At 37.6% G+C, this 27,248-nt stretch overlaps 1 protein-coding gene across 1 annotated transcript; it reads right to left on the bottom strand.

The window, feature by feature from the left end:
* Positions 1 to 6,417: 6,417 nt before the first annotated feature.
* Positions 6,418 to 21,924, bottom strand: LOC140242384 (organic cation transporter protein-like). Its single transcript, XM_072322121.1, has 12 exons — positions 21,775 to 21,924; positions 20,532 to 20,676; positions 18,520 to 18,635; positions 16,292 to 16,395; positions 13,576 to 13,730; positions 12,959 to 13,127; positions 11,749 to 11,887; positions 10,293 to 10,384; positions 8,924 to 9,132; positions 8,349 to 8,457; positions 6,842 to 7,051; positions 6,418 to 6,565 (listed from the first exon to the last, which is right to left on the bottom strand). Exons 1-12 carry the CDS (start codon positions 21,922 to 21,924, stop codon positions 6,418 to 6,420), a joined length of 1,746 nt encoding a protein of 581 aa, XP_072178222.1.
* Between the last annotated feature and the right edge of the window lie 5,324 nt (positions 21,925 to 27,248).

The following is a 27,248-nucleotide window of genomic DNA, read 5'->3' as shown; positions in this document are numbered from 1 at the left end:
CCGATTTCAAGGTTGCCTTAATCAGACAAATGCGCTGTTTCCATCGAATTAACATTATTGGGCACGATCACATTGTAGGTCAATGAGAGGAGGTAATCATGATAATTGATTATCGCCTATCCAGTATAGCCTAGCTGTCGACTCGCCAAACAGCTGGAAAACAGACACGAATTACTACATTGCAGAATTGTGATGGCAATTAATCATTGTACCGGTACTTCTATTTTCCGTCATCTCCATTTCATTACCCTCAATCATTATGATAATGAATAATCATCCTAATACACCATACTGATAAAGAGAAGGTGACCATCTCATCTCGCTCATTGCCTTTTGTCTGAAGCTGTATATCGACTTTGTTTCACTTTCCCAATGATTAAGCGAATTAACTGTTTTCCGATGGGTGCTCATGCCATCACCCCCCGTAAGTGCGAAATTTTTCAAGTACATGTAACATGTTTATTTCTTTAAAAATCAATATCAATATGCGCCTTGAGCAATCTATATAGAGAGTGGATTCGGCGCCTATTCATATTTATCATCGTTATCATTATCAATTATTACATTGTATCATTATTGTTGTTATTATCATCATTATCATTATCTATACGCGTTTTTGTACTAGTTGACGCATTGAGTCTTGTGCTAAACTTAAGAGTGACTATTTCAAATATCTTGATAATTTCATTATCTTTATCTAGAAAACATGTCCGTACGTGGTAAAGATAAGAACTCGTGAGCATTTAACAGTGTTGCAATTTTTTAGAAATGAAAACGATATTTTAACAAATGCAAATCTGAGTCAAATATTGCATGGTATTCAAAGAAATAAACATCGTTCCAGGCATTCTAGCAAGAACTTATTATATTCATGTCAACCATAATCAATATCTCTACTTCATATCGATAAACAGCAGTAATGGAAAGCTACCATTGATAATGCAACAAAATTCACAAATGAGAATCTAATTCATAAGTCTTGAAATCAGATAATGCCATAGCAAACATGACAAAAGGCAGTAATGTCCACTTTCAATAGAAATAAAATTTATTTTCTGAATACATTTTCCTGCCCTCCACTTGTCTTGTTATAATGAAAAAGTTTACGAGGTTAAATAGACTACATATTGTATACAATAAGAGAAGTGAAAACATGTAGGCACATAATGAAGAAAAGGTGGTAATAAGATAGCTATATACGTTTTTCTAAATACATTTTCCTGGGCCCTGTCTTTTAAAACTTGTGATAAAAATCAATCGAGTCACAAATCTCTTGAAAGCTGCAATCAATTGCAACCTGTGATTGATTGATTGTAGTTCTCCGTCTTGATTTAAATCAGAACTTTTTTTATAAGATGGATTTGCATTCAGTCGTAAAGTTGCGATTGATTTGAATCAATCACAAGTCTTTATAAGACGGGGCCCAGCTCTCCACCTGTTATGACGAAATGTTTATGCGGTTAAATATTGTATCAAAACAGAAGTGAAAACATACATGCACACACTGAAAAGGAGGTATAGTAATCTATACGACCCTATATATAACAGCGTTTGTATGCCTTTAAAACATATAACAGCGTATGAATATACAGCTATAATGTGCTATATTTGAAGATATTAACTTTGTCCCTACTTCCTGTATGGTCCTACTATAGAAAGTAGAATTAGTACGGCTACTCATAATACGGACAACTGAGATCACAACCGTTAAACAAATTAAGGTTGAAGAGCTATCCTCTGCTGCCCGCCGAGGGAGATTCCCCTTTTTTCCCCTCATGATGCTCCCCCCGCTTCATTTGGTTTAGAAGACTAAGTGTTTCATTCCATGGGTATGCAATTATAATTTAGCATACACTTTTGAAGAGGGATATAAAACTCCACTACCCCTCCATCGACTCATTAAAAAAAGCCATATATAACCCCCACCCTCTCCATTCAGCAGCTATAATTCTCTCCCTTTTAAGGGAAGGATGCTGAAAAATTGAAACGCTAAAATACCTTCAGCTGAAGGTTTTAATAATCGTATTCCTTTTTAAATTAATGCTAGCACACAAAAAATGACTAGCGTGAAGATCCGTGTACGTACATGGGAGTGGGATGCATTGACGTAAACTTATATTTCGTGCTCTTATGGGGTTCGAACCCGTATGTGTGCAACCTCACGTCTCTTAAGTGACGTCGCCTTTATCCTCTCGGCCATGTACGTCTTGACTATGATATGACTAATATCACCTGTAACATATAATTCTTTAAAATTCCATCAGTAATTATTCCTTGACTGATTATAGTCAAATCTTCTGTTTGTATTATCTTACACAGACACATTCCGGTGAATCTCATTGAAACTGATTTATATATTTTGGCCTTGCAAATGGACGGAAGCGTTAGACGGAATTAAAATCATCGTCAATATTCAAGTCTGACTGAGATGAAACGATGAATATTTCACGACGCCGCCGCAAGGAAAGCTTCCTTAATTCAATGCATAGTGTCATTTGCAGGAATGTTTAGCCACTGGTCCACTTCGCCCACTAAAGGCGGGGGGGGGGGGGCTGCCGCTTATAGCATGAGGTCACGGGAATAATGTCTGCGATGAACACTCGAAAATCATGGGTATTGTGATTTTCCACCGTTTTTCCTCCTTTCCTTTTTTCAAGCATAAAAAAGGAGACGCAGGAATGGAGACTACAACTCTCGTTGTCCATACATTCATCACTTCTTATGTTGCCCCCCCCCCCCCCCTTCCTCGTCCGCTGCACATTGCCTATGATCTATATATACTCTCTCTTAAAACGACAATCGGCTGTACGTTAAAATCTGATACACTATTCAATTCATTCAGTTTCATTCTAATTATGCCTCTTTAATTCGGTGATCAAGATGTTTATTTCATTCTTCGTCCGTCCCGAATTGATATAGCCTTCATCCCTGATTATTTTTCAGTGAACATTTGCTCAATGCTCGTACCCCAATACTTGTAATATGAGCGGCATGATAGCAGACTTGTAAGCCAATACCCCTCTGAAGATTTTTTTTCTTTTTTTATACAAATACATAATACAGTCTTGCTTAGCAATGGAAAAGTCATAGCGTTCAAATATACATTGCACACGAGTCTTGTGCTGATAAACTTATGATTTGAAACATCTTGAAAATGCCATCATTATTTACAAAAACATAATTTTATACCGATAATGCGTGTAGGCTATAAAATACAGAAAATAATCGTAAGCTTTCTGAAATAGCATTGATTCTTATAGGAAAAACGATTTTAACAAACGCAAATTTGAGTCAAATACTGCGTATATTCAAATATATTAAAACTAATAAAATACTTTTAGATATTTTCGCAGAAAAAAAAAAGGGAATATAAGTGCAGAGGTTGACAACATTATCTTCATTTCTCTATAATGGTAAACAGTTGTGATGTAGAGCAACTAAATGACAAAACTTGCAAATGAGAAGCCAATTCTAGTTCTGAAATCGGAAGATGCAATGTACTATGGCAGAGATAGAGATTATTCATTTTCGATAGAAATCAAACCTTTTATGCCCGAACATACATTTCCTGCTCTCTATTATACCAGTTATGAGGAAATTTGTACGGCGTCAATATAGACCTTGTATCACTATACCATCACCGAATTGACAACATTTATATAGGCACATAAGCGTGATGAAGGGGAGGCATTAAATTATTCAAGTGTATAATAATACTTTTGCATAATCGTCGGCCCTATGGCAAAAGGGCCTAAAGAACTTCCCCTGTTATGCCAAAACTGCACTAATAGTGTATAAAGTCTATAGCGTTAAGGGCCTTTTGGCATAACAGTGGAAGTTGTTTAAGGCCCTTTTGGCATAAGACCGACAATATATATTGAAAACAACTAAGTGTATATGAATGAACAATATAGTGTTATTTGAAGATATAACATTTTTTCTCTCTCTACAATCTCCCGTGGTTCCACTTTAAACACTTGTACATGTTCACATAATTGTCTGAAATGATGCCTCAACCACAAACAAACGGGATCATCCCACGAGTCATGCAGACCTCGAGTTCGACGTTTAAAACAGGTCCATGAGTCATACAGCTCACGAATCATACAGCCCATGAGTTCTACACTAGGCAAATAAACCCCATGGCCCGAATTCACGAAAGTGGTACAAATGAAACCATGGTTTAAACCATGGACAAAATCTATGGAGCGCCAAGTGTCGCATGGAATATTTCGTTACGAAATCAGTCATTTCGTCAATGAAATGATTATTTTGCAACGAAATGACAACGTTTGGTAACTAAATGAACACTTCGTCCACGAAATGATAATTTCGTTAACGAAACGGTCATTTTGTCGACGAAATGACCAATTTCGTAACGAAATATACCGTGCGACACTTGGCACTCCACAGTTTTTGTCCATGGTTTAAACCATGGTTTCATTTGTACCACCTTCGTGAATTCGGGCCCATGAGTTCAACACTATAAGCTTAATATGTCAAAAACAGCCCACAAGTTCGACAGATACAACACGGGGCTTAATGTGTCGGTCTCGTCGTCCTTGTTAGCTTAGTGTCGAACTCATGAGCTGTATAACTCGTGGGGGTGTGTGACTCATGGGCTGTATGACTCGTGGGCTGTATGACTCGTGGGCTGTATGACTCGTGGGTCTCGGTCTCGTGACGTGATACCCCAACAAAATGAGGGTGAAGAGCTTCCCCTGTGGCCTGCCAAGAAGGAGTTCTGTTACTTGGGGGCTTTCTCCCTTAATTTAAGGAGTGCACTCCGTGAGTACAAGGTCGTATACACTTTTGACATGTTTGAAAAGGGATAGAATAATTATGTTGTATACAAGAAACTCTCGGGTGATCATTTTCGTGACATTTCTAACATATTCTATAGACGGTACTTCTTGGGGATCTTGTTTATCAAAAAGTATATGAATGAGGTATTCTAATGTAATTCAAGCAACTATGGTGACTTTTACATTATCTCCGTTGACCGTCATACAGACGGCGACATCTTATGGTGTTCTTATTCATCAAAGAAGTACAAATTGAAGAAGAAAACAGCAAAAGGATTTTATCATTGTCATTTGATTTAATTTCATTTCATTTCAGTTATTTGTTTTCATATCCAAATAACACCAAATGATATCAACATGATCAAACTCTGATTTTGGCCAAAACCTTATGTTTTGCAATTTGGGGGAACAAAAATAATCGGTCACATTCACATTTGAAAATTGAACAAGATAATGATGCCATTGTCTCACACCCCCACTGAAAAAAAGAAGTTACACATAACCACTTTTCCCACAATAATTCAGCAACTATACTCCCTCCCCTTTTGAGGTTAGATTCGTAGATAATTACAATGGCAAAAAAAAAAAAAAAAAAAATTGATGTAAAAGTTGCAATCTATTCGTTTTGAATTGACGTCAACACACACGCGCAAGTACACGCACATATATACACACACACGCACCAAATCAAGAGAAGATCCGTGTGCATGAGAATGGTAGACAGTATACTGTACCTCGTCTAATTTAGGTTGATCTTTTATAGGCTAATGTCACTTTTGAGAGAAAACACGTAAAACTTTAACATTTCTGCTTTGTTTATCGCTTGTGTGGTTTTAGTTAGGCCTATAAGTTTTCTGTTTGTTTCATGCTTCCAAAATACATTCCGATAAATTTTATCGAAACGTGTTTATATTAGGCCTGAGTCCATGCAGATACTGGCCGCGATCTCATTACACATGCATGCACCCCACACTCAATGCTCCAAACCGCTGATCGCGACACTCTACCAATTTCTACTCTTCCAGGGTCGGTAATTTCGTGTAATTCAGACGCCATCAACGTCCATGGTAGGCACACTGCATACATGACCGCTTAAGTTTCCGAATACACAGTCCAGGAAGTGGACTAATTAAAGGGGCATTCCGGACGATTTTCATAATTTCACATCATGTAGTACATAAATCGACAGCTCCATGTATAGATTCCTGGAATTTATTGTGGTCCTTGATCAGAGAAACCAATAAATTGAAAATTTTAAATAAACGTACACTGAACAGTGTTGATGACATCAGAGCCTCATATATTTCAGAAATGTAGCAGGGTAATTATATTACAATACCGCTCGTTCACCTGTGAAAAATCTATGCATGCCTTCTTCTTTTGTTTTGCTTCCTTGAGCCCCAACTCACACATTCTTATGGTGGGGCTGCCATGTCATCATCTTTGTTCATTGTGATTCGTTATAGCTTTTCAAAACATTCTCATTCCTCATCCCAATCACTATAAATTCTGAAATTCTGTACTCAGTTTAACTAGTTTATAGGTGTTCAAGTGTGAAAATCTGAAAATCATCCGGAGGTCCCCTTTAAGCCTAGCAGAAGGGACGAGATTGTCAGACAGAATTTGAAACATCGGACTGGAAGGCGTTATTTTCGAATCCTTGTTTTTTAACGTCGTCGAGTGGTATCTCGGTTACCGTCTTGTCACACTTCTCCTGCCCGTCGCTGGCGGCGCCGGCGGTTCTCTCGTCGTACTCCTTCCTACAAGAGGGTCAAAACCGGCATACAGACCCGTCAGGAGTAAGGAGATATAAAATCCTCACCAATGTAAAGAAATGAAATTACCGTGCATACCTAAAACACATCCTCGCAGTAAGTAATGGATTGCGCTTCAATTGAAATTGTTATAAAATGAATGAAGTTGTTGCGACAAAGTAGTATCTTTTGAGGGATGAAAAATGCAAATATATTCAAAATGTTTGAAATCTATAATGGTTCTCGTTGTCATAAAGTAAGACTTTGTTTTCATTGACTTACGTTCCGAATATCTCGCCCTCCTCAATGGTCTCTGGTAGTTTCTTGCCCTTGGTCTCAGGTAAAAGGAAGGACAGGAAGCCCGCTACGACAGTGGAGACACCAAAGATGATCTGAGGGGCGGGGCTGTAGTAATCCCCTAGGATTAGGATCAGAGGGGACACAATGGCCCCTATGCGAGCCATCATGGAACACAGGCCCACTCCGACGCTCCTGTTTCATGCCACAACGAAACAGACATTTTCGTTTATCAGTACGGTAATAGTCAAACTTATATTTTTAGTGATAATGTGTTGATTGCAATGTTGATTACAACGATTCAGAGGATTAAGACTATTTTTAAAGTCTTTAGAGTTACTGGTTACCGTTATATGAAATTATTATTATTGTGAATATAATGATCAATACAATAGAATCACTCTACTTGACCCTAACTAGGCCGGGCTATTTAGGTAGATCATAGAGCCGGGGGGGGGGGGGGGGGGGGGCTCCCAGGCCCTCGGCCGTCGACCGCGCGATCGCGACGAAAATTGGCACACATTATTGCCTATGACGTAATCTATGGTACCACGAAGTTAGATTTTAAAACAATTATCATTTATGTTAAATTATGCTAATTCATGCATAATGATGCATGAAATCAGACAATTTGGCATAAATCACTAAATAAAGCTCAAAATGGGCACATTTTTTGTGTAAATATTCTTTTTAGTGTCCTGAGCAAATATAAGAGAGAAAAATTGCGGCATGAGAAAAAAAAAATTCTTAAGTATTTTATTGTTTTTTTGAATTTCTTACGTATTTCTTTGTTTTTTCGACTTTATGTTTTTCACCGTTTTTTCGCTGAAACTTGTCCGCGACATTGTTCCGAACAAGAAAATATACTAATACTTGATTTTAATTAATAAAACCCCCAAATAATCATGCTTTTATGAAATTTGCCTGAAAGCACAGTTTGAATTGAAATTGTACACAAATTCACGTTTTTGAGCAATTTTTGGTCTGACATGCACGTACATATTTATGCGCAACTTCGGAACCGCGCGCCCGGGCATCGCAAATTTGGTGTCAAAAGATGCGGGAGACTCAAAAGAAAAAAGTCATGAAACGTCGCGGCGATAGCTTTTCGCGTTAGCGATACATCGCGCGGAACGTCGAGGGGGGGGGGGGGTTCGGACGCCCCCCCCCCCCCCGGCCTAGTTAGGGTTAGGCCTATGACATTTTGGTTCGGTGGAAAGAAAACAGCCAGAGACAATTCTCGTGAAAACTACGTGACGCCATAAGACAAGAAAAAGACATTTTTTACTATGCTTAACATAAAACTGAGATTTACATCTTCGTGTCTTAACAGAGAGAGAGAGACGCTTAAAAGGAGCCCACGAAAGTCACATTTTCACAATTGTTAAAAAAAAACAAAAAACAAGAGAGAGACAGAGACAAAGAGAGGGAGAGAGAAAGAAGCAAACGAAAGAAAGAACAAAAAAATACAGGTCCAGTTAGCATTTCTCACCTGACGGGGGTTGGAAAACATTCCGCGGAGTAAACGTAAACAATTCCGTAGGAGCCTGAAATGGCGCACTTTCCAATCATTGCCACTGCTGTATTCCATCCACCGAGCGCTAGTGAATATTCCAATTGTAAAAGAAGTTACTTATTCTTATTTCATTTCACAACACCTGTTACCTGATCAAAACCTGACATATTCCTCAAATCGTAGCTTCTGAGAATAGGAAAATAATCACCAACCCCACGAAAAAGGAAAGATTTATTAGATATATAATAAAATGCCTTCCCCATTACGAAACCCACATGCACTGTTACTTTCAAAAGTAAATTTTCAATTTCGACTTTATAGTATACTTTCTGTTTATGATTGGTAATCTTTATTACCGAAATGACTCTCTCTTTTTCGCATCTCATAATATATTAATTACCTGTTTTATGTTTCCAACTTGATTTGGGTTTAACTTGTGGTGTTTTTTTTCTCTCTCTCTCATGCGAAAAGTGAGTTCGTAGAAAGTAACGTAAAATGTGAACATTGATGCTAAGAGACAAGTGACTTGAAGTATCGGTGTCTATACGTACGTAGAAAGATATTGACAAGGCAGGCGGTGCCGCCTACGAGAAGGAAAGTGGCGATGCTGGGTCGTCGGCCGAAGATCTCGATAGCGAAGATGGCTATTACGTAGCCGGGGATCTCGACGGCGCCGGAAACGAAGAAATTGAGGTAGTCGTTAACGCCCAGGTCGCTGCTGCCGTACGTCAATCCATAGTACACCATAGTATTCACCATCCTGACAAACATCAGTCAAGAGTAAGCGAATGTGAGTGAAGGCAAACAGGAGTCGTAGACTTGTTTTTTTTTTTTTTTTTTTTCACGCTTTCTGTTACCATAAACATCTGGGTTTATGATAAAATGTGATGGATTCCGGGCGTTTCTCATGTTAATTGTCACACTTTTATTGAGGTGCGTTTTCAACATAATGGCGCAAAAAAAAAAAAAATGATCAATGGATGTTCAAGTGTGTATGTATGCACGTAACGTGTGATGTTTTGCGTTTGTATGGATTTTCATTATATAGTCTCATTTTTACATGAAGGCCTCGTCAGTGTTAACACTGTTATCATAGAGGGCCCGACTTTCCTTTTACACCTAAGCTTTGCCAGTTACCCACCTATAAACTTGGGACATAGAAGACAAAAACACCTTGTACAAAGATGAACGCATGAGACCAAAGTCCTGTTTACGTTTAATCCTGAGCCTAACTTATCTACTAAAGGATGGTTTATACCACGGTGCTAGATTATATTTTTATTCAGTGTGTCTCTCGTGCAGGTTATGTGTATATGTAAGTATGTATGATATAATCTGTTTACATGTATTCGTCTGTGAATGCATATATATAGATTTGAAAGGCAATTGAGGCAATTGTAAAGGGGCATTAGTCTCCTAGATTGGTCATCTTACAGTAAAGAGGGGATTTTCCTCAGCTTTTAAATCTCCTATAGCGTGTATAGTAATCAGATAATTAAATTAAACAATACACGACATCGTAACAAGAACTAGCATAATCGATGTCTTTCGTTCAGAAGATGATACATGAAAGGCATAGTCTGTATTCTTTTAATAGTCATAATAATATACTCATTATTCTATTCTTTTGGTGAGTATTTCAGTATTTTAGTTATTATGTTATTACCGTTATCGTAAATAATGACAAAGGTAATGATAATGACGGTGCCAACAATAATAATTACATTGATGGTAATAACTATACAGTCAAGGCAGTCATAGAAATGATGATGATGATATTGTACAAAATATAACTGCAATGACTACACTGTCGTCGTTATCATCCTTATTCACGTAATCCTGCGTATTGCTACTTAAGTTATGGTCAGACTTTACCCAATGTGAGAGACACCACTACTTCAACAGGATTGTTTTCTTTACCAGTTATAGACAAAGTTGATTGTCCGTCCCCTCAGAACTGGTGTACGGAAAAGATCGATGACGGACGGTTTGGGTTCTTTGGTTGCGGCTTCCTGCGTGATGTCACCAACAAACCGAAAAGACGAACGTAATAATTATCACTTCAGTGACTTGAGACGACTTTTATGGAGAAACAAATACCCACATTATTGTCATACTCGCACCGCACTGTGTGCTGATTCATTATCTAGATAGTTTTACTCATGGAGTGGCGATCCCTTTCAGCCAAGTAATTGTAAAAAAACGATGCAGTGATATTATGTTTGCCTAAAACAACACAAAGATTATGCCAAATACAAGTATAAGCTATTATGTATAACTGCAATGTATATAATTCTAAATGTGTAGGCCTGTACGTAAGAATTTGATTAAAAGACGGATTTTTGCTGTGATATAACTTTGATACATTGGGAAGGAGATGGACACGCAAGAACTCAGCAAGCAGCATCTCGATAGAATTGAAAGCGAATAAGATGTGAATACAGTGAAAAAAGTAATTTGGATATCGTGTACACATGCAAATAATTGTGGATATGCAATACTATTACGTGAGCCCTGTAACAATGCTATCCAAACGAAGTCGTACGGTCTTCAGGTGGGGAAATTGCTTAGTATGGTCAAGGAGGTTCTAGGGAATGGAGTCACAACCGTCTTATTTCCTTTGCTAGATGTTCGAAGCCGCCGGTAAAAAAAAAAATATTTGAAGCATGTGGCAAACTGGATCTGCCGCTCAGATAGGAAGACAATAGACTCGTGTCTCATTGCATAATCACCAGCCACTTTCAAAGGAAGATATGTCTTTGTGATGGTAATTGCTTTTCGCTATCCCTTCTTATAAAAGGTAGGTGGTACAGACACGAGGATGCGCTAATAGAAATTGAGCAAAAAATGCTGAAATAAAGATGAAAACTACTCGACTGGGCATACCCGGACACTAATCTGATATATCTATCAATAAAGAATTATACTTAAAGATTATTCCATATTAGTTTCATTTGTGGAAATTAAGCGAAAAAGTGATAAAAAGCAGCTTTCCAGGATGGTACAGTTTTAAACATTTTCACATGATAGAGCTCTGATTTACACTTTTGCGCAAATTTCTGGACGGAATTGACTTTTGTTTTATACATGTTTTATCATTACGTAAAATTTCATTTCATCTAATAAATAAATAAGTAAAATATGGCCAACATTATGATAACGTTCAAAATGAATCTTCAGATTGCTCATTAAGACGGCGGCTTGGAACATCGATCATCAAAGGCACAAGTGCACCAGTGGAATTCTTTTGTACATCAATAGAAATCTGACAACTGTTTGAAAAATTGCAGCAGTTGGAACTCCAATGTATTGAACCTCCCTGGTATGGTAGTTTGGCTCTGCTACAATACGTCACTTCCCTTGATAAATGTATTACTTGTTCTTTGAGCTCCTCTTCAGTGAACACGGGATCTGGTAGTTTTGCCTTGTTGATTTTAGCCACGCGGTGAATGATTTTCTCTGCTCTCTCTGTCTTGCCCTGTGAAATTAGCCACCTCGCTGATTCAGGGATGAATCTGCCGACGAGGAATGGGGGGGGGGGGGAAGAATTTGGTAATGGATTAAAGATTAAGGCCCGAATTCACGAAGGTACGTGGTACAAATAAAACCATGGTTTAAACCATGGACAAAAACCATGAAGTGCCAAGTGTCCCATGGAATATTTCGTTACGAAATCAGTCATTTCGACGATGAAATGATTATTTTATAACGAAATGACAACATTTTGTAACTAAATGAACATTTCCTCCACGAAATGATAATTTCGTTAACAGAAACGGTCATTTTGTCGACGAAATGATCCGATTTCGTAACGAAATATTCCGTGCGACACTTGGCGCTCCATGGTTTTTGTCCATGGTTTAAACCATGGTTTCATTTGTATCACCTTCGTGAATTCGGGCCAATGAGTGCAAGACGGAAAGGATACCAAATTAGCTAAAATTAATCAAGACGTAATAATCAAGGTAATTATTGCTATTTCCAATTTGTAACATTACTAGCATTTTAGGTCCGATTATAAGGCTTTGACAATGTAGTAAAAAAAAAGTGAATTGCGCAATAACAACAACCCTGTCCAAAAAAGTCTCTGTTCCTTTCCTTATGACATCAATTATCATTATGAAATTTAACTCCGAATTTAAAACGTTTTGTCACATACACAAAATCCTTCATTCTTAGGCCTATCTATACAACACGCACTCAAACACAAGGTGCACATACACAATGAATTACATAGGCCTACCAATCCATCATGCCCTCATTTTATATGAGTATATAATCTTTGAGAAAATATATTAGCAAATAGTAGGTTCTATTAGTATATATCCTTATCAAGCAATCATAACAAGTTTTATCAATCCGTTCATATATCTTTATTGCATTCCTTCCGTTATCTGAATTCTCGGTTTCTTTTTCTTATTTTAGATGTGAGTGAACTGCTCACGATATAGTGCTCTTATAGCTTTAATTCCTAACCTTAGAAAAAGAATACGGATTAAACCCTTGCTAGTGTTAGATGCCCCCAGTTAAAAAAAAAATACAACGTTTGCATAGTGGTTTAGAAAGGGCCATTTGCTGTAACTTACGGTAAGAAAACAAAGAATAGGTACAGGGGCGCCGAGACGACAAGTTGAAGCGTTTTCCAGTATCGCAGGAAATATGCAATGATGGCTAGAATCATGTAGGCGACTGCGAAGAAGATCTGGATGGCGATTCCTGTCACCGTCCGCCATTTTGGCCCAACAAATTCGACACCTTACAGAATATATATATATATATATATATATAGAACTATACGCATTTCAAAACGGCAACACATTGTAATATTCACCAAACGTAAAGATTGAAATTACGTGGTAATTCGTTTCTGTGTGGCAATGTCTGTTGCTTCTTTACAGGTCATTTCAATCTCATTTTGTGATTTTCTTGCGCATGTTGTCGTAAATGGGAATTTGATATTACACAAAATATTATATCTTTTGGTTATTCAATTTCACAAAGCAGTAATGATGAAGGAATCAGAAAACAAATCAATGACACTCTAGCTTTAAATTCATCGTTCCCGAAAGAGTAGATTTAGTTATGTTTCCATGCACTTTTCAATCATTGTTGATGGAAAGTTTCTCACTATGACAGCAATATCTTCATAAACAGAATTGTGAATTGATGTCAAGCAGTACAGACGTATATCAATGTATTTTACCGATGATGAACGCAACCTGGAGCACAGCCTTATTCCCAGCCGCTTGGATGAATCTGAAAACCAGGTACACCCAGTAATTTGGGGAAAAGGCGACGAGCACGCCGAAAGTCGCCTGGACAAAGATGGCGATGAACAGCGACGGACGGCGGCCGATTCTGTATCACGAAGTTGACCGTACACATACAGCATAAACAGAGACAATTTTTCATTGTCAAAGTTTGCACTAAAAGCATGCAAATCTGAATATACTAATGACTATAAGCGCAAAGAAAAGTGCTGAACTCGTGAATAAGTGAAAAAGATGTAAAATTGGGTAGACAGGACAGTGGCGGGTCCAGATTGGGGCGCACCGGGCTCGCGCCCCCTCTTTATTTTTGGTTAAAACACGAAAAGAAATAAATACAATGTAGATAAAAATGAGGGGGGGGGGGGCGTGCGCCCCCCACCTTTAATTTTGTACAGGCGCCTCCCCTTTATGGAATTTCTGGATCCGCCCCTGCAGTGTAACTTATTAATAATTTTCTGCTAGTTAATCTCTTTCTTTATAGATGTCATAGTCTATCAAACGCGAACAGCAGTTGTTGATAGTTCCTGGGCTGGAATGTTTCACCATCACTTTCTGTCGCGTTACCAAATTACACAATTTATTGTAATGTATAATAGGCCTCTCTCGTTAAATTCCTCTATAGGCCATCTCTATCTATATCTCTATTTAATAGGCCTATTTGAATGTGCCAGATCAACGTTCACTTTTAATAACTGTAAACCTTTCCCCCCTCCACACGGGAACTAATTTAACATCTTCCAATGATAGTAGGTACAAAGTGTTGACACTTAAGGGGTCTACTTATATACGTATTGCCTTCTTCAAAGCCGTGCACGCTGTTAACACTATAATGATAGTCAATAAGAACAGGGAGAGACGAAGCCGAACACGTCTTACTCTCTGCTCGCTTTTAGAATAAAAAAAAAAATCAAAACACTGACAAGGCCTTTGGCAAAGGCTAACTGATGACCAGCTGCCCGACCACAGTTAGCCTTTAAACAAGGCGACTCGCTCTGCGTGCCCCCGTATAGCGCGTTTACCCCACAAACCTGTTGGCCGGCGAGCGGAGCGAGCCGCCTTTATCCACTCGTTCAGGGATGTGTACGCAGAAAATACACACGGCATCAAGGCAAGCCTCGTTAATATTAAGTAGTGTGCCGTGTGTGCCGTAGTGTGCCGTGTGTATTTTCTGCGTCAAATTTGTACGCAAATTTGTCAAAGAATATAAAGCAACAACAACGACAAAAGTACACATCCCTGAACGAGTGGATAAAGGCGGCTCGCTCCGCTCGCCGGCCAACAGGTTTGTGGGGTAAACGCGCTATACGGGGGCACGCAGAGCGAGTCGCCTTGTTTAAAGGCTAGACCACAGTATGAGCCCTGATGCAATTTGCAGCACAAAGCACGCAAAGAACTGTTCATATAGATTAAAAAATTAACTTCCCCATTTCCCAAATTGTAAACTGCAGCAATGAAGTTGATTAACACTGAATGACTGACAATAGAAAACACAGTTAGAATGTTGTTTGAAGTCTGCTCGAAAATATAGTTAGTGGTTATATTGGTTAGGTTTCATGCAAAATTGATTTGTAGTGCTGACGTTAGGGTATTAATTCTCATTTTATACCGTCAGTTTATTAGTAACCTGATAGATGTAGTGGTGATAAAAAAAAAATGATTGCACAAAGATAGCGTGATGTGTGCTTTAAATGCCTATTGACACAATTCATGTTGTTGTACACACTGTTCAAAGTCCATGACTTCTAAAAAGGGTTACGCCCGGTCACACAGCACTCCACGTCTAATCACGTACAAAAAGTTATGAAAATCTGGTGGACGTGGTCGTAGTGGTAATTTTTGGGTCAATTTTGGTTTGGCCGTGCTTTGTACGAGGTATGGCCGCTGGCGGCTGTTCCACTGCTGAACTACTACCTAAGCATGGCTAACCACGTCCAGCCACGTGTACGTACGCGGAAAAATCCATTCGTCAGTGATAAGCCGCTATTTCCCTTGATACCAACGCGTAACACGCGTCAGATGACTGTGCTCTGCCCGTGACAGACCGCTAAACCTTTCGCGTCTTACCGCATCTCCCCAAGTTTTAATCACTACCGGAGCACGGATTATCACGTGTGTTGCACGTCTTTACCACGTGCGCCGCCCGTGGTTGTCCGCGGAATAAATTTTTGAGCTGTTCAAAACTTTTTACCGCGTCCGACGCCGTTCCGATTTTCCCCGCGTCCTGCCGCGTCTGTAAAATCGACCGTAGCTCGTCTTAAACTCGATATCAACGCGAACAACATCGTCTGCTTCACGGGAGACCACTTTTTGACGTGTTTTGGCCGTGATTGAGCCGTAAAGCGCTGTGTGACCGGTGACCGGGCTTTAACGCTTCCATTATCTTTCGACAGAGTGGAGCATAATTCATCATAGCCGTGGATCCAATCAGCACAGTAATAAAAAAAAGTCAATATTTCACGTTTCTCAATATCTTTACAAACACATTTTGATGAAACTTCTTTTCTCTTAAATAACGGTATATTTGTGTATTTCATTACCCACTTGCAGATCTATTTGTTTCTATTTGTTTATGCCCCATAATGAAAATAGTGCAAGATGAGCATATTAATGTAAGTGATATTACACTTACAGATATATTACGATGCTTACTTATCGGCGAGAAATCCGAAGAAGATCGAACCAACCAAGTAGCCGCCGTAAAAGACAGACTGGGCGTAGTCGGGGTAGTTCTTTTTATCGCAAACGAGATCCCACTGCAATAAGGCCAGCAAAACAATTAGAACTATAGTTTATGGACATTAATCGACTTCTTCTCCCTTTATCTATCACTGATATTAATTTTTTGGCGTCACAAATCCACCAAATGTCGCCAGATATTGATGTTTAGTGAGGTCAGATTGCGGAAGAGCAAACTGTAAGCTTTAAAATGACATGTTAATCAATATAAATGGACCATTATTACATCTATCTGAATAATGAAAACAAATTACATCATGTGTAGAAGTGTTATGCATAATGAGAAAGAGGCTTTGAAGTTTAGGTTCAGGCCTACATGTAATATTCAAGCGCTTAATCTCATATCCACACCCTGAGGTGGTCTATGCAATGAATGAGACAGAAAACAAGAAGTAAAACGCTACAGCAACCATGCACTAAAAGGAGCATCGGAGAAAATCGACATTTTCGGGCCTCATGAAGTATAGTCTGTTCATGATTAGTACCAACGTATACAAGCCAATAGCATCATCTTTTCAAAAATCGTTCGATTTAAAAGGTTAAAGTGTTTGAAGTTTTTTTTTAGAAATGAAAAGAACCTCGAGGATACGTAATCACACAAGCTTAAAACAAAGAGTGTTCTACAAAAACTGAAAAAGTAGTTTCCCTGTGTCAAACTTTAGAATTTTATTATCATGATACGCAAGAAAAAAAAAAGTGTCTTTAGGTTCGCTTTCACAGAAAATGCACGTCGCTTACACATGCACATCTGTCTCCACGGGTGCTGTTCGTTATTCCGAGGGTTCGCTATTCCGAAGGTTCGTTATTCTTAAGGTTCGTTAATCCGAAACACACAAATTCCCTATGAAAATTATCTAGATGTTTGTTAATCCGAAAATGAAAAAGGGTTTGTTAATCCGAACATTCCTGTGGCGTTATTCCCGGCCGAAGGTTCGTTATTCCGAAGATTTGTTAATCCAAAAATGAAATTCGGAATAACGAACCTCCGGAATAACGATTCTTCGGAATGAAGAGCCTTCTTAATAACGAACCTTCGGAATAACGACCTGTAACCGTCTCCACTACGTTTTTGCGCTCCCTCGTTTTCATACCCCTCTCCCTCGATGTTTACGGGTACACTTATTTAGGTCAATCAGGCCTATCAAAACATTTTAGTGATTTAACGTGAACTCACTCTTAGTACACCAATCAACCCTGAATAAGATAAGATTTTGAACACTGCCAATATTGATCTCCATCAAAACTGATGACGGACCCTAAACCATACTACTATACTGATAGACAGAGTTGATAACAACATTTATCTAGATGACACGATTCGACAGTGCCCTATCATTCTTGTGTTTGTTGTTGTGTCACCGATCATACCAGATCTTGGGAAGACCAAACAGGCAGGACCAGCACGTAGCCTAACTCTTCAACAATTTATAGTTATTTATAAGGCCTATAAAAGTTGAAGAAGTTAATACAGTTGTATAAATAGCGATACAAAAACAGAGAATGGTGTTTTCCAAAAGTGCACATAGTTCGAAGTCGCTCTGTTGTATCATGAACATATTTTTGTTTGCTTTTATTTTCGTGCATGCGTGTCTTGTATTCAAGACTAAAGATCATCACGACAATGTCGAAGTTGATCCTAGACGATTTTTAGTACAATCGTACTAGAAAAGCGTGAACTTACATCCATCACAATAGCTGACTTAAAGGGATGGCATAGTATTGACTGATGTTCGGATTCAGCTTTTAACTTTTTGTGAGATACTTAGAAACCACTTTATGAAGTATCAAAGAGCATATCGATAGTTTATTTGAGGAATATTGGTTTTGAAATGGCTGAGATATCATAAAACAAAGTAAAATAAAGCAATACTAAATGAATGGTGGGTCTCACCTTTTATTAGATTCAATCTGCTTGGATATCCCGGCCATTTTAGAACCAGTTTTCATCAAATAAACTTTTAATTCCTTTTAGAAATCTATGCTCTTTAAAAAGAGGTTTCTTACTATCTCACAAAGAAAAGCTGGAAATCTGAAGTCCCATCTCAACAAAAACTAATAACCCTCCCTTTAAGCTGCATGGCTTGTATCGTGTTCCGAACTATCTTCACAAGGAATCGGATCCTAGAAAATTTCGAACTTACATCCATCACAATAGATGACTTGAGCTGGCTTGTATCGTGTTCCCAACCGTCCTGACAAGGAATCGGATCCTGAGTTCCATTCTGGGAGGCATCGTACGACGGATAGAACGGATATCCTATGAAGAAACCGAGTTTGATAACATGGTTACCCTTTAACCTGCAATTACATACAGTGTTCAAGTGGAGGTCACAGTGTTTAAGTGGGTGTTAGTGTTTAAGTGGACGTAGACTTTGACAAGTAGAATGGAATCAGGCATAAAGAAATTGAGATGTTGCATGAAATCGAACTTAAGCAGTGTCAAGTAAAAGAATTCATATGCAATCCTGAAATTAAAAGTAAGCCCTATTGTTTACCATTGGTACTGATTGGGCTCGGTTATTTTAAAAAATGCTTGAGTTATCACATTTGACGCGTGTGCGTAATAGGTCAGTTGTATCACAAAACATCCTACCAAATAAAATTTTTGCAATGAAGCCTTGAATATCAAGGAGATATCACTATTTTCACAATAAACCGGTTTATTATAGAAACAACTTTATTATAACTATTGTTCACATTTATATTAAACAATACTTAACAGTAATTACAGGCCTACTGATTAACATTTTTACATTCGTTGTTTCTTACTCAAACTCACATTTTAGAACGATTTTGAGGCACCAAAGCTGGGTTTTTGTTTCATCTGCAAACGATTAATAATGTCTTTAGATTGAAACAGAAATGGTATGAAATTTCCCGATGATTTGAAAGAATAAGTTAACCTTCATTTTCTACGTTGTGGTATTAGGCCTACTCAGTTTGGCTTGACATGTCTTGCGAATTGTAGTTGTGTTCATGTATGCAATTTGATATCTTGTATAAGTAATATTTGGAACGAATATAATCAATTCATAGGTCAATCGATAGCGTTGAAGAAGATGATTTCTTCGAGAGATTGTGTTGATGAGATGCCCCCAAATAAACTATGGCCTTTTTGAGTAAATGAAATTTGCCCAGTCGTGTTAATTCACTAATCAGTCAATATAGTTATTGTTAATGAGAAGAGTGGAAAACTATAACATGTCCCCTCCATTTCAATCAATTTTCATTCGATATCTTGTCATTTCGAAGTCACAAAATTCATTGTATTTCAGTTCACATCCCAGTATATTCATTGATTATTAGATGTTTTATTGATTTTGTGTAATTGCGTGTATTCAAATGTCTATTTGAAATTGCATTTTTGTCGGAAATGAAATGAATTGAAAAAAGAATGGATTGTGGATATTACAAAAAAAAAAAACTAAATATATAATTTTTCACGATAAGCACACTTTAAAAAATATGGCACGTCAAGAGCTTTTTTTTTTTATAATGTCAAATGAACAAGAGTGTGTGAAATCATCTGTATAATTTCTATAATTGTTGTGCCGCAGTGATCACGTCATAATGTATTTTACTAACAACCTACCGACAATTCATAATTTTCCAAATTGTCCAATTTTCCTTAAACGTCACCGATGCGTTATGAATATCGTTATATGTAAATCCACATAACATATAAGTTTTGGTAGGTCTATACCCCTTTTATTTCTTACACCCAGGGCTTAATTACATTTACAAAAAAAAAAAAAAAACATCATCTTCATATTTATTACGCCTTTCAAGCTCACAAAAATGGTCACGGGCTTAGACAGATATGACTGTATTAAACAAACACACATCTAAATGTGCGAAAATTAACCACATCTGAATATGAGACTAAATTAAAACAAAAAAGTGTAATAGGAAAACATCTAAAAAGGGGGAAATCATTTTATCAAATTAAAGTCATCATACAGTGTATAGGTGTGTGGTTAAGTTGCTGATTTTGCTTGATTTGTATAAATGTATATCTTAACCTTAATTCAAATTGAGATTGATAGCCAGTTAAGATTGACAAACCTATAAGAAGTAAAATCAAAGTAAAACAACAAGAGTAATACTTGTTTGGCAATCTAATGATCTAATGAAAGTTAGTATTTTAAAACACCTGTAACGTTGTACATGCTGCACTCATCGTAAACTGCCTCGCCATCTTCATAAGTGACCGGGATGCTGCTGTCTTTCTTCGCCTGTTCGCAGGCCGAGTCGGTCAGGTTCCACTCCCTACAGTTCTCATCCTCCCAGTAAGAAACCTAAATGAGCGTGGCATTAAGAATCTCAGAAATCAGGAGCGGATCCATGCAGGAATTCCGTAAATGGGAGCCCCCCCCCCCCCCCTCCCCCATCCAGTTTTCAAATTCATTTTGGAGCATTCGAATTACCTTTGCACCCTCATTCTAATCAACACTTTTTACAATGAAATTCACAAAATGAGCACCATTTCGCTATTTGTTCATTCAATTTAGAATAATTTTTAGTCACGTAATTACGTGTATGCTGCGCTCGTTCATTCGAATTCATTTTTGGGCATCCAATTAGACAGGTTTTGCAGTCAATTTAGCTGACATGTTTATGCTTTGATTCTTTGTTTATTTTCTTTCATCATAGTGCAGTAATTGTTTTGTAAGCATCATAACATTTCATACTTTCGGAGTGTTTTCGTATTTATTTTAGAGATTTTGGCAACATTTTTTTTTTTTTCTTTGATGTGCGTATTGAGTCTCCCAGTCCGAAGATAGTGCATCATGTGGCCACAACTTATCCTGGCCGTTGAGTGCTTTATTCCGAGTGCGTCGGCCATTTCTAGGTAGTCAAGGTTACGATCCTCAAATGTTTATATCATTCTTTGTCTGTCTTCTTGACATATACGTCTGTATCTAAATTGTTCTGTCATGACTGCAAGAAGATGAATCTAATCTGTAGTACTGGCGCATGCAGGCCTATAATGACATACATGAAGAAAACGGGTTGCAGAACAACATATTCGAGTTTAATAGGGTCAAAAAAAAAGATTTATCTCTTCAATTTGGGAGAAACCGACCCAATAACGCAGGAAAACCTATTTCATTTATCCTACTTGATAATAAAGGAGGGGGAAACATGTGTAACCCGTTGGAGACTATCTGATAGTGCCGAGTACACTCGGGCAGGTGTCTCAGGGAAACGTGAGTTAAAGGAAATCATCTCGTCCTCAGCGGGTAAGCCATATTTACATTAAACATGTTTAAACCATTGAATAAAGAGAATGACATGTAAAATGAATAGAAGCAATGCATACGTTATGCAGTTCAAATGTGTTTGACTTTTATTGCTGTGTTTGTTTATTTCTATGAAGTGCATGCAAAACTCACGGTACACCAATGGTCTGTGGGCTCAGCAATGAAGACTTGTGTCATGGAATGGAAGGCGGTGGAAGCAGCGAACACGCACACCACGAAGTACACTCGTCGCTGGTAAGGGCCAAAAGACCCCAACACTTCGAGAATATCGTCGAACCTCATCTTCCTGGCGATCTCCCTGGCTATAGCCCCCGCACTGTTTGGCTGACCAAAATGGATCTGCATTAAATTGGAACGTAGTTGAAATTTATCACCAGTTTAAATAGAAGAATGTGGAAATGTGAGAAGTCAACGTACTTTAACCTGACGCATAAATCTGCTGCTGACATTCTTCCATGATGATACGTTATGTAAATAATTGATACGTTGTTTTGATTGCAATGAGACTGGAATTGGTTATAATCGCTATATAAAACATACATATAATGTACACACACACACACACACACACACACACACACACACACACACACACACACACACACACACACACATATATATATATATATATATATATATATATATATATATATATATATATATATATGTATATATGAGATTAAAACCTAAAATGGCATTAAAACGCTTTATCCTGGCGAGGAAAGCGCATGTATATATGTATATATATATATATATATATATATATATATATATATACAATGGAGATAGAGAGAGAGAGAGATAATTTATATAACTATCATTCAAGTCTGATAAAAGAATTCAATGCACACAGGGTCTAAACTCCGAATGGATGGTTGAGCGAGATCATGCCTTCAGGGCCATGCAGTAGGCCTACGACCTAAATTCGACCATGGCCACAGGTAGACAACACTGACCACCTCTTCTTCTTCTTCTTCTTCTTCTTCTTCTTCTTCTTCTTCTTCTTCTTCTTCTTTTTGTAGACTCGGGTGTTAAATTATCCAGTAATCTAATCAGTAAACCAGAAAATGTAAACCTTGCTCAACTGCATCAAATTGTATTATTAGCAAAACCATCTTAATGATTTTTGCAGTCGTTTCATAATGACAAAAAGATTGATTGTTTGTCATTACACAAAATACGCAAAAATTTCTACAGACTTTAGAAAATTCAAAACAGTAGAACTATTTACAATGTCATGAATGTTAACACGGGTTTAAAAAAATACAGATTTCGTAGAGAACCCGTAATGGAAAACAGGGTCTAGATATTACACGGGTAAGATGTTACATTGCTATTTTCTTAAAATCTAAACGAGAGGGCTGTTCAATACACAATGGAAACCACATGTCTTGGGCAAATCACGTTAAAATGAATGACATTGATATCTGACACAAAGTAAGAAGCATTGAAATATACACACAATTTTAACATTACGATTCTTTACGATTCATTACGATTTTAACATTACGATCTGACACAAAGTAAGTAGCATTGAAATATACACACAATTTTAACATTACGATTCTTCCTCGATCTTAACAACATTAGATTTTGAAATAGAATTATGTATGTTTTGACCTCTCTGATAAAGGAGGACATTGCAACACCAAGTTGCCAGTAGATCTAAATCGGTATCAAATACACACAAAGACATACGAACAATAAACAAAACAACTTGATAATATCGAATGAATTGTAAACACACACACATCCACTTGTCGAGGCAGTCGATGAACAGCTGGATATTGGTATAAAGACGGAGGTCAAGATTTTAGTCTTTTTTAATAAGTCACGAAAAATTGATATATTGTAGACTAAAAGCCAAACATAGAATTAACATGCTGGAAAGCCAATTGGAGAAGGAGACAATAATGCTCACCCGCCGTGCTTGTAGATGACTATTGTGTGAAAATCGGAAGAAGGTCGCTGAGTCTCCGTCGTTCCTCAATCTGTGAAGCTTGCATGAGTTCCACGTGAAACTGCACTGCTCGTCACAAACTTACATCGTTTTAATATAAGATGGGGTCGGGGAGTGTTGGCATAGAATGCGGCGGACGGGATGGTTCAGGGATCATGGAACGATCGTTGCCCCTGCTAGCCATCACTCCCCCCCCCCCCCCCCCCTCCCTCCAGTCCAAGTGATGGAGAGGTGATGAAGGAGAAGATCACATCTCATTGTATAAACCTTGAAGTGTGTATCTGTTTCAGAGGTTTTGCGTTAAAGATAATATAATGTGTCAAATGCCCCATGATACTAGAAGTATATATTCTGTATAATCTATGTCACCACTTGGTTCTTCAACGGAACAGCAGAGCTTTTGTTTACTCACGTCCATGGGTTATCGACTTCTACCCTGGAGCAGTGCCTTCTTTGAATAAAACAAAACAAACAAAAATCCTTCTTCAGCCACAGAATAATCACAGGACATAGACACTTCTGCCATCCACGCAGTCGTGTTATCAATATCGATTCCATGTTCTAGTAAACTGCAGCCTAAAACTCAATCCTTAAAACATTGACCCATAATAATTGGCCTAAAAACCTCCCTAACTTCCGATTACAGATGATATCATACGAGACTTTGTCTTGAGTCAGAGAGTGGATAAATATCATTGGCCTCATTTTATACAGTCATTCAGAAAAAAGAGTGCAGGTAATTATATGTATTTTATACATAATTATCATGATGATGCTATGATGCGGCAATAATGCGGCACTTATAAGAACGACTAGCGTTTTCCATTTCCTATCCAGAATTTTGCATTCATTGATCTAATGATAGACTATAAACCACCCAATGTAAGTACCAGGGTACCAAGCAAAGACTTCTAAGAGTTAGCATTTATAACTGTGCCTTTGGCTTGACTCGTGAAACCCACGTGGTGGTCACAGAGAGGATTCTGGTACTTATCAGATAACATTGTTTCTAATCAAGAACCTTATGCCGTCGAAAACAGAGCCTGCATGGCTCGATTCTTAAGCAAGCAAATTCAGAATGAGATCAATAGTATATGGATAAAGACAACACACACACACACACACACACATATTATATATATATATATATATATATATATATATATATATATATATATATATATATATATATAATAATAATAATAATAATAATAATAAAGTATGATATATTGAGGTTATGGGACGTGATCATGCCTGGATATAAACATTATTGTAGATTACAGATGTAAAAGCTTATCCGATACATAGTATACGAGGCCGCAATGGCAGGGTGAATCGAGTCGATTTTGACGCTGCAGTACCTGTGGCTGCTATGATGTGGATCATTGCACCCTTGAAGGAAGAAACAGACGCACAAACATAAACACGCATGTGCAAAGATAAAGAAAGAAAATGTATAGAGAGTGAGCAATATGAAAGTAATGTGGAACAAGTAATATCTTGCAGAAAGATTACCTGTATACTACATACAAATGACTTGACACTGTTTTCATGTCAACCTCGCTCAACCCTTGCTTAAGGGTTGGTTAACAATGATTGAGGTGGGAGATTCAAGTTGTGAATTTTTGCGAGATGATTAGAAAAAATTAATGGAATATTAAAGAGCTTTCAATTCTTAGAGGAAATCAGAGCTTATTTGACGAAAATCGTTTTTGAAATGGCTGTGATTAACACAAACAAACAAACAAACAAACAAAATAGAAATAAAGCGGTGAATTTTAGTCAACCAATAGATATTGAAAAAGTCGCCTATCAGGTTCATTCTTCAGGATGACAAGGTTTGAAGGAGATTTTCCACTTAACGCGAGGTCAACTGCGTCTCCTCGACTTCATGAGACGCTTTGGCAATTTTGACCAGACGGCTTAAAAGAAACCTAAACCCAAAGAGAAATGTGGATTGAGTGAAAGCAGCAACATTAGTAAAACACATCAGTGAAAGTTTGAGGAAAATCGGACAATCGATGCAAAAGCTATGTATTTTTATAGTTTGGGTGTTGGAACCACTGGATAAGGAGACTACATGAGTTTATGACATCATGTGTGGACAACATTTAATATATATAACATAAAAACAAAATCAACAAGCTTTCACTTTTCCAGCATAATGAAAGAGGACCTGACTCAGCGAACCGCTTTCAGAAAGCAGGGGAAATAATTACTACCCTTAACATAATCATGTCGGTATGAAGTTGATGGCATGTGTAATTTTCGTGAAAATGAAGTTTTGTGAAATTGTCATTTCTGTAAACTTCTGTTTTTGCAAATTAGGTGGTCTTGCACTTTTTTAAATTTTAACTTGCAAGCCATTTTTTTCAATCAACTCGGCATACTCAAATTATGCCTAAAGAAAAGTGCTGTATCCATATTTTATTCTAAAGTTCTTCTAGCAATCACATTTTTTTTTTCTCAGATCACACTATAAGACTAAGAATAACCATGGCCGTATGCAGATTTTGTAATTTATCAGGGGGAAGCAAACCTAAAAAGGTCGAGGAGTTAACATGGAAACAAGGGTGCTGGAATTATGAGGTGGACAGATTTAGTGCACACTTCAGAGTGAATCTTATTAATTTTGTCCTTGGACACCAAGGACAATATTACGCACGCTCTATTGGTTTTATAGCTGGCGCTGTTCGTCCTGTCGGTCTCGTGGGCCTTCTTAATAATTAATAATAATAACCTCGTGAAAATTATTTGTGAGAATTTGTTAATCAAAGATTTTTACCCCTTCCCCCCCCCCCCCCAAAAAAAAAAACCCAACAATAACATAAACTTACAACTTACTTGAAAAAAGTTGCACTATAATCCTAATTTGAGTTTGTCGACCAAGAATTGATAATTCATTTATGTCAAATAATCATATGGAACACAGTTGTTTTGCATAGGGGCCTAGTGCGGCATCTTGAACATTCTGGACAAATTTTAAAGAAATCTTGCTTTTCATTCTAGAGTGTCTTTGTTTACAAGACTGCTAAAATTACCTTGGACATAATCATGTTGAATTGGCTGGTGTAAAATAATGTCTGTTAGGATCCGCGTTATTGTGAAATTCACATTAATTTTTCTTTTAATAGACATAAGAAAAGCTCTTTAATCTTGATTTTAAGTACTTTCAAACTATTTCTTTTCCTAACATCATTTTCTATCTAGTTTGTAAACAGACGCCGAGAAATTGACAATGATGTAGATTGACAGGCTTATCGTTTAATGGTTTTCAAAATTACATTAATTCAATATGTAAGATTTGTTGTATAAAATCGTTGTTTGAACTTTAGGTTTTCGGGAGATGCCTATAACCGGTTTTTGTTATCAATTCTCAAAATGATGATCTGTAATTCCCACAATCAATTTCCACAGTATGATAACATTGTCTCATGCATATAAAGTCTCAAAAAATAGGGATTTACAAAACTTTATGAAGGGTACAATATGTAAAGTGTAACTATGCACAGCCCAGTTGCTGTAAGTAGCAGTACTTACAGCATCTGGGCTGTTTGCACGGATGAACCAGGGAGGTGTGCTTCCCACCTCCCTGGATGAACAGGGTATTAGATCCTATTTGTGTTTAATACTTAAAGCCACCGTA

Source organism: Diadema setosum, chromosome 19 (genome assembly GCF_964275005.1).
Source record: "Diadema setosum chromosome 19, eeDiaSeto1, whole genome shotgun sequence".
Taxonomy (NCBI): domain Eukaryota; kingdom Metazoa; phylum Echinodermata; class Echinoidea; order Diadematoida; family Diadematidae; genus Diadema; species Diadema setosum.
The sequence above is the reverse complement of the archived record's forward strand: the minus strand, read 5'-3'. Positions and strand labels throughout refer to the sequence as shown.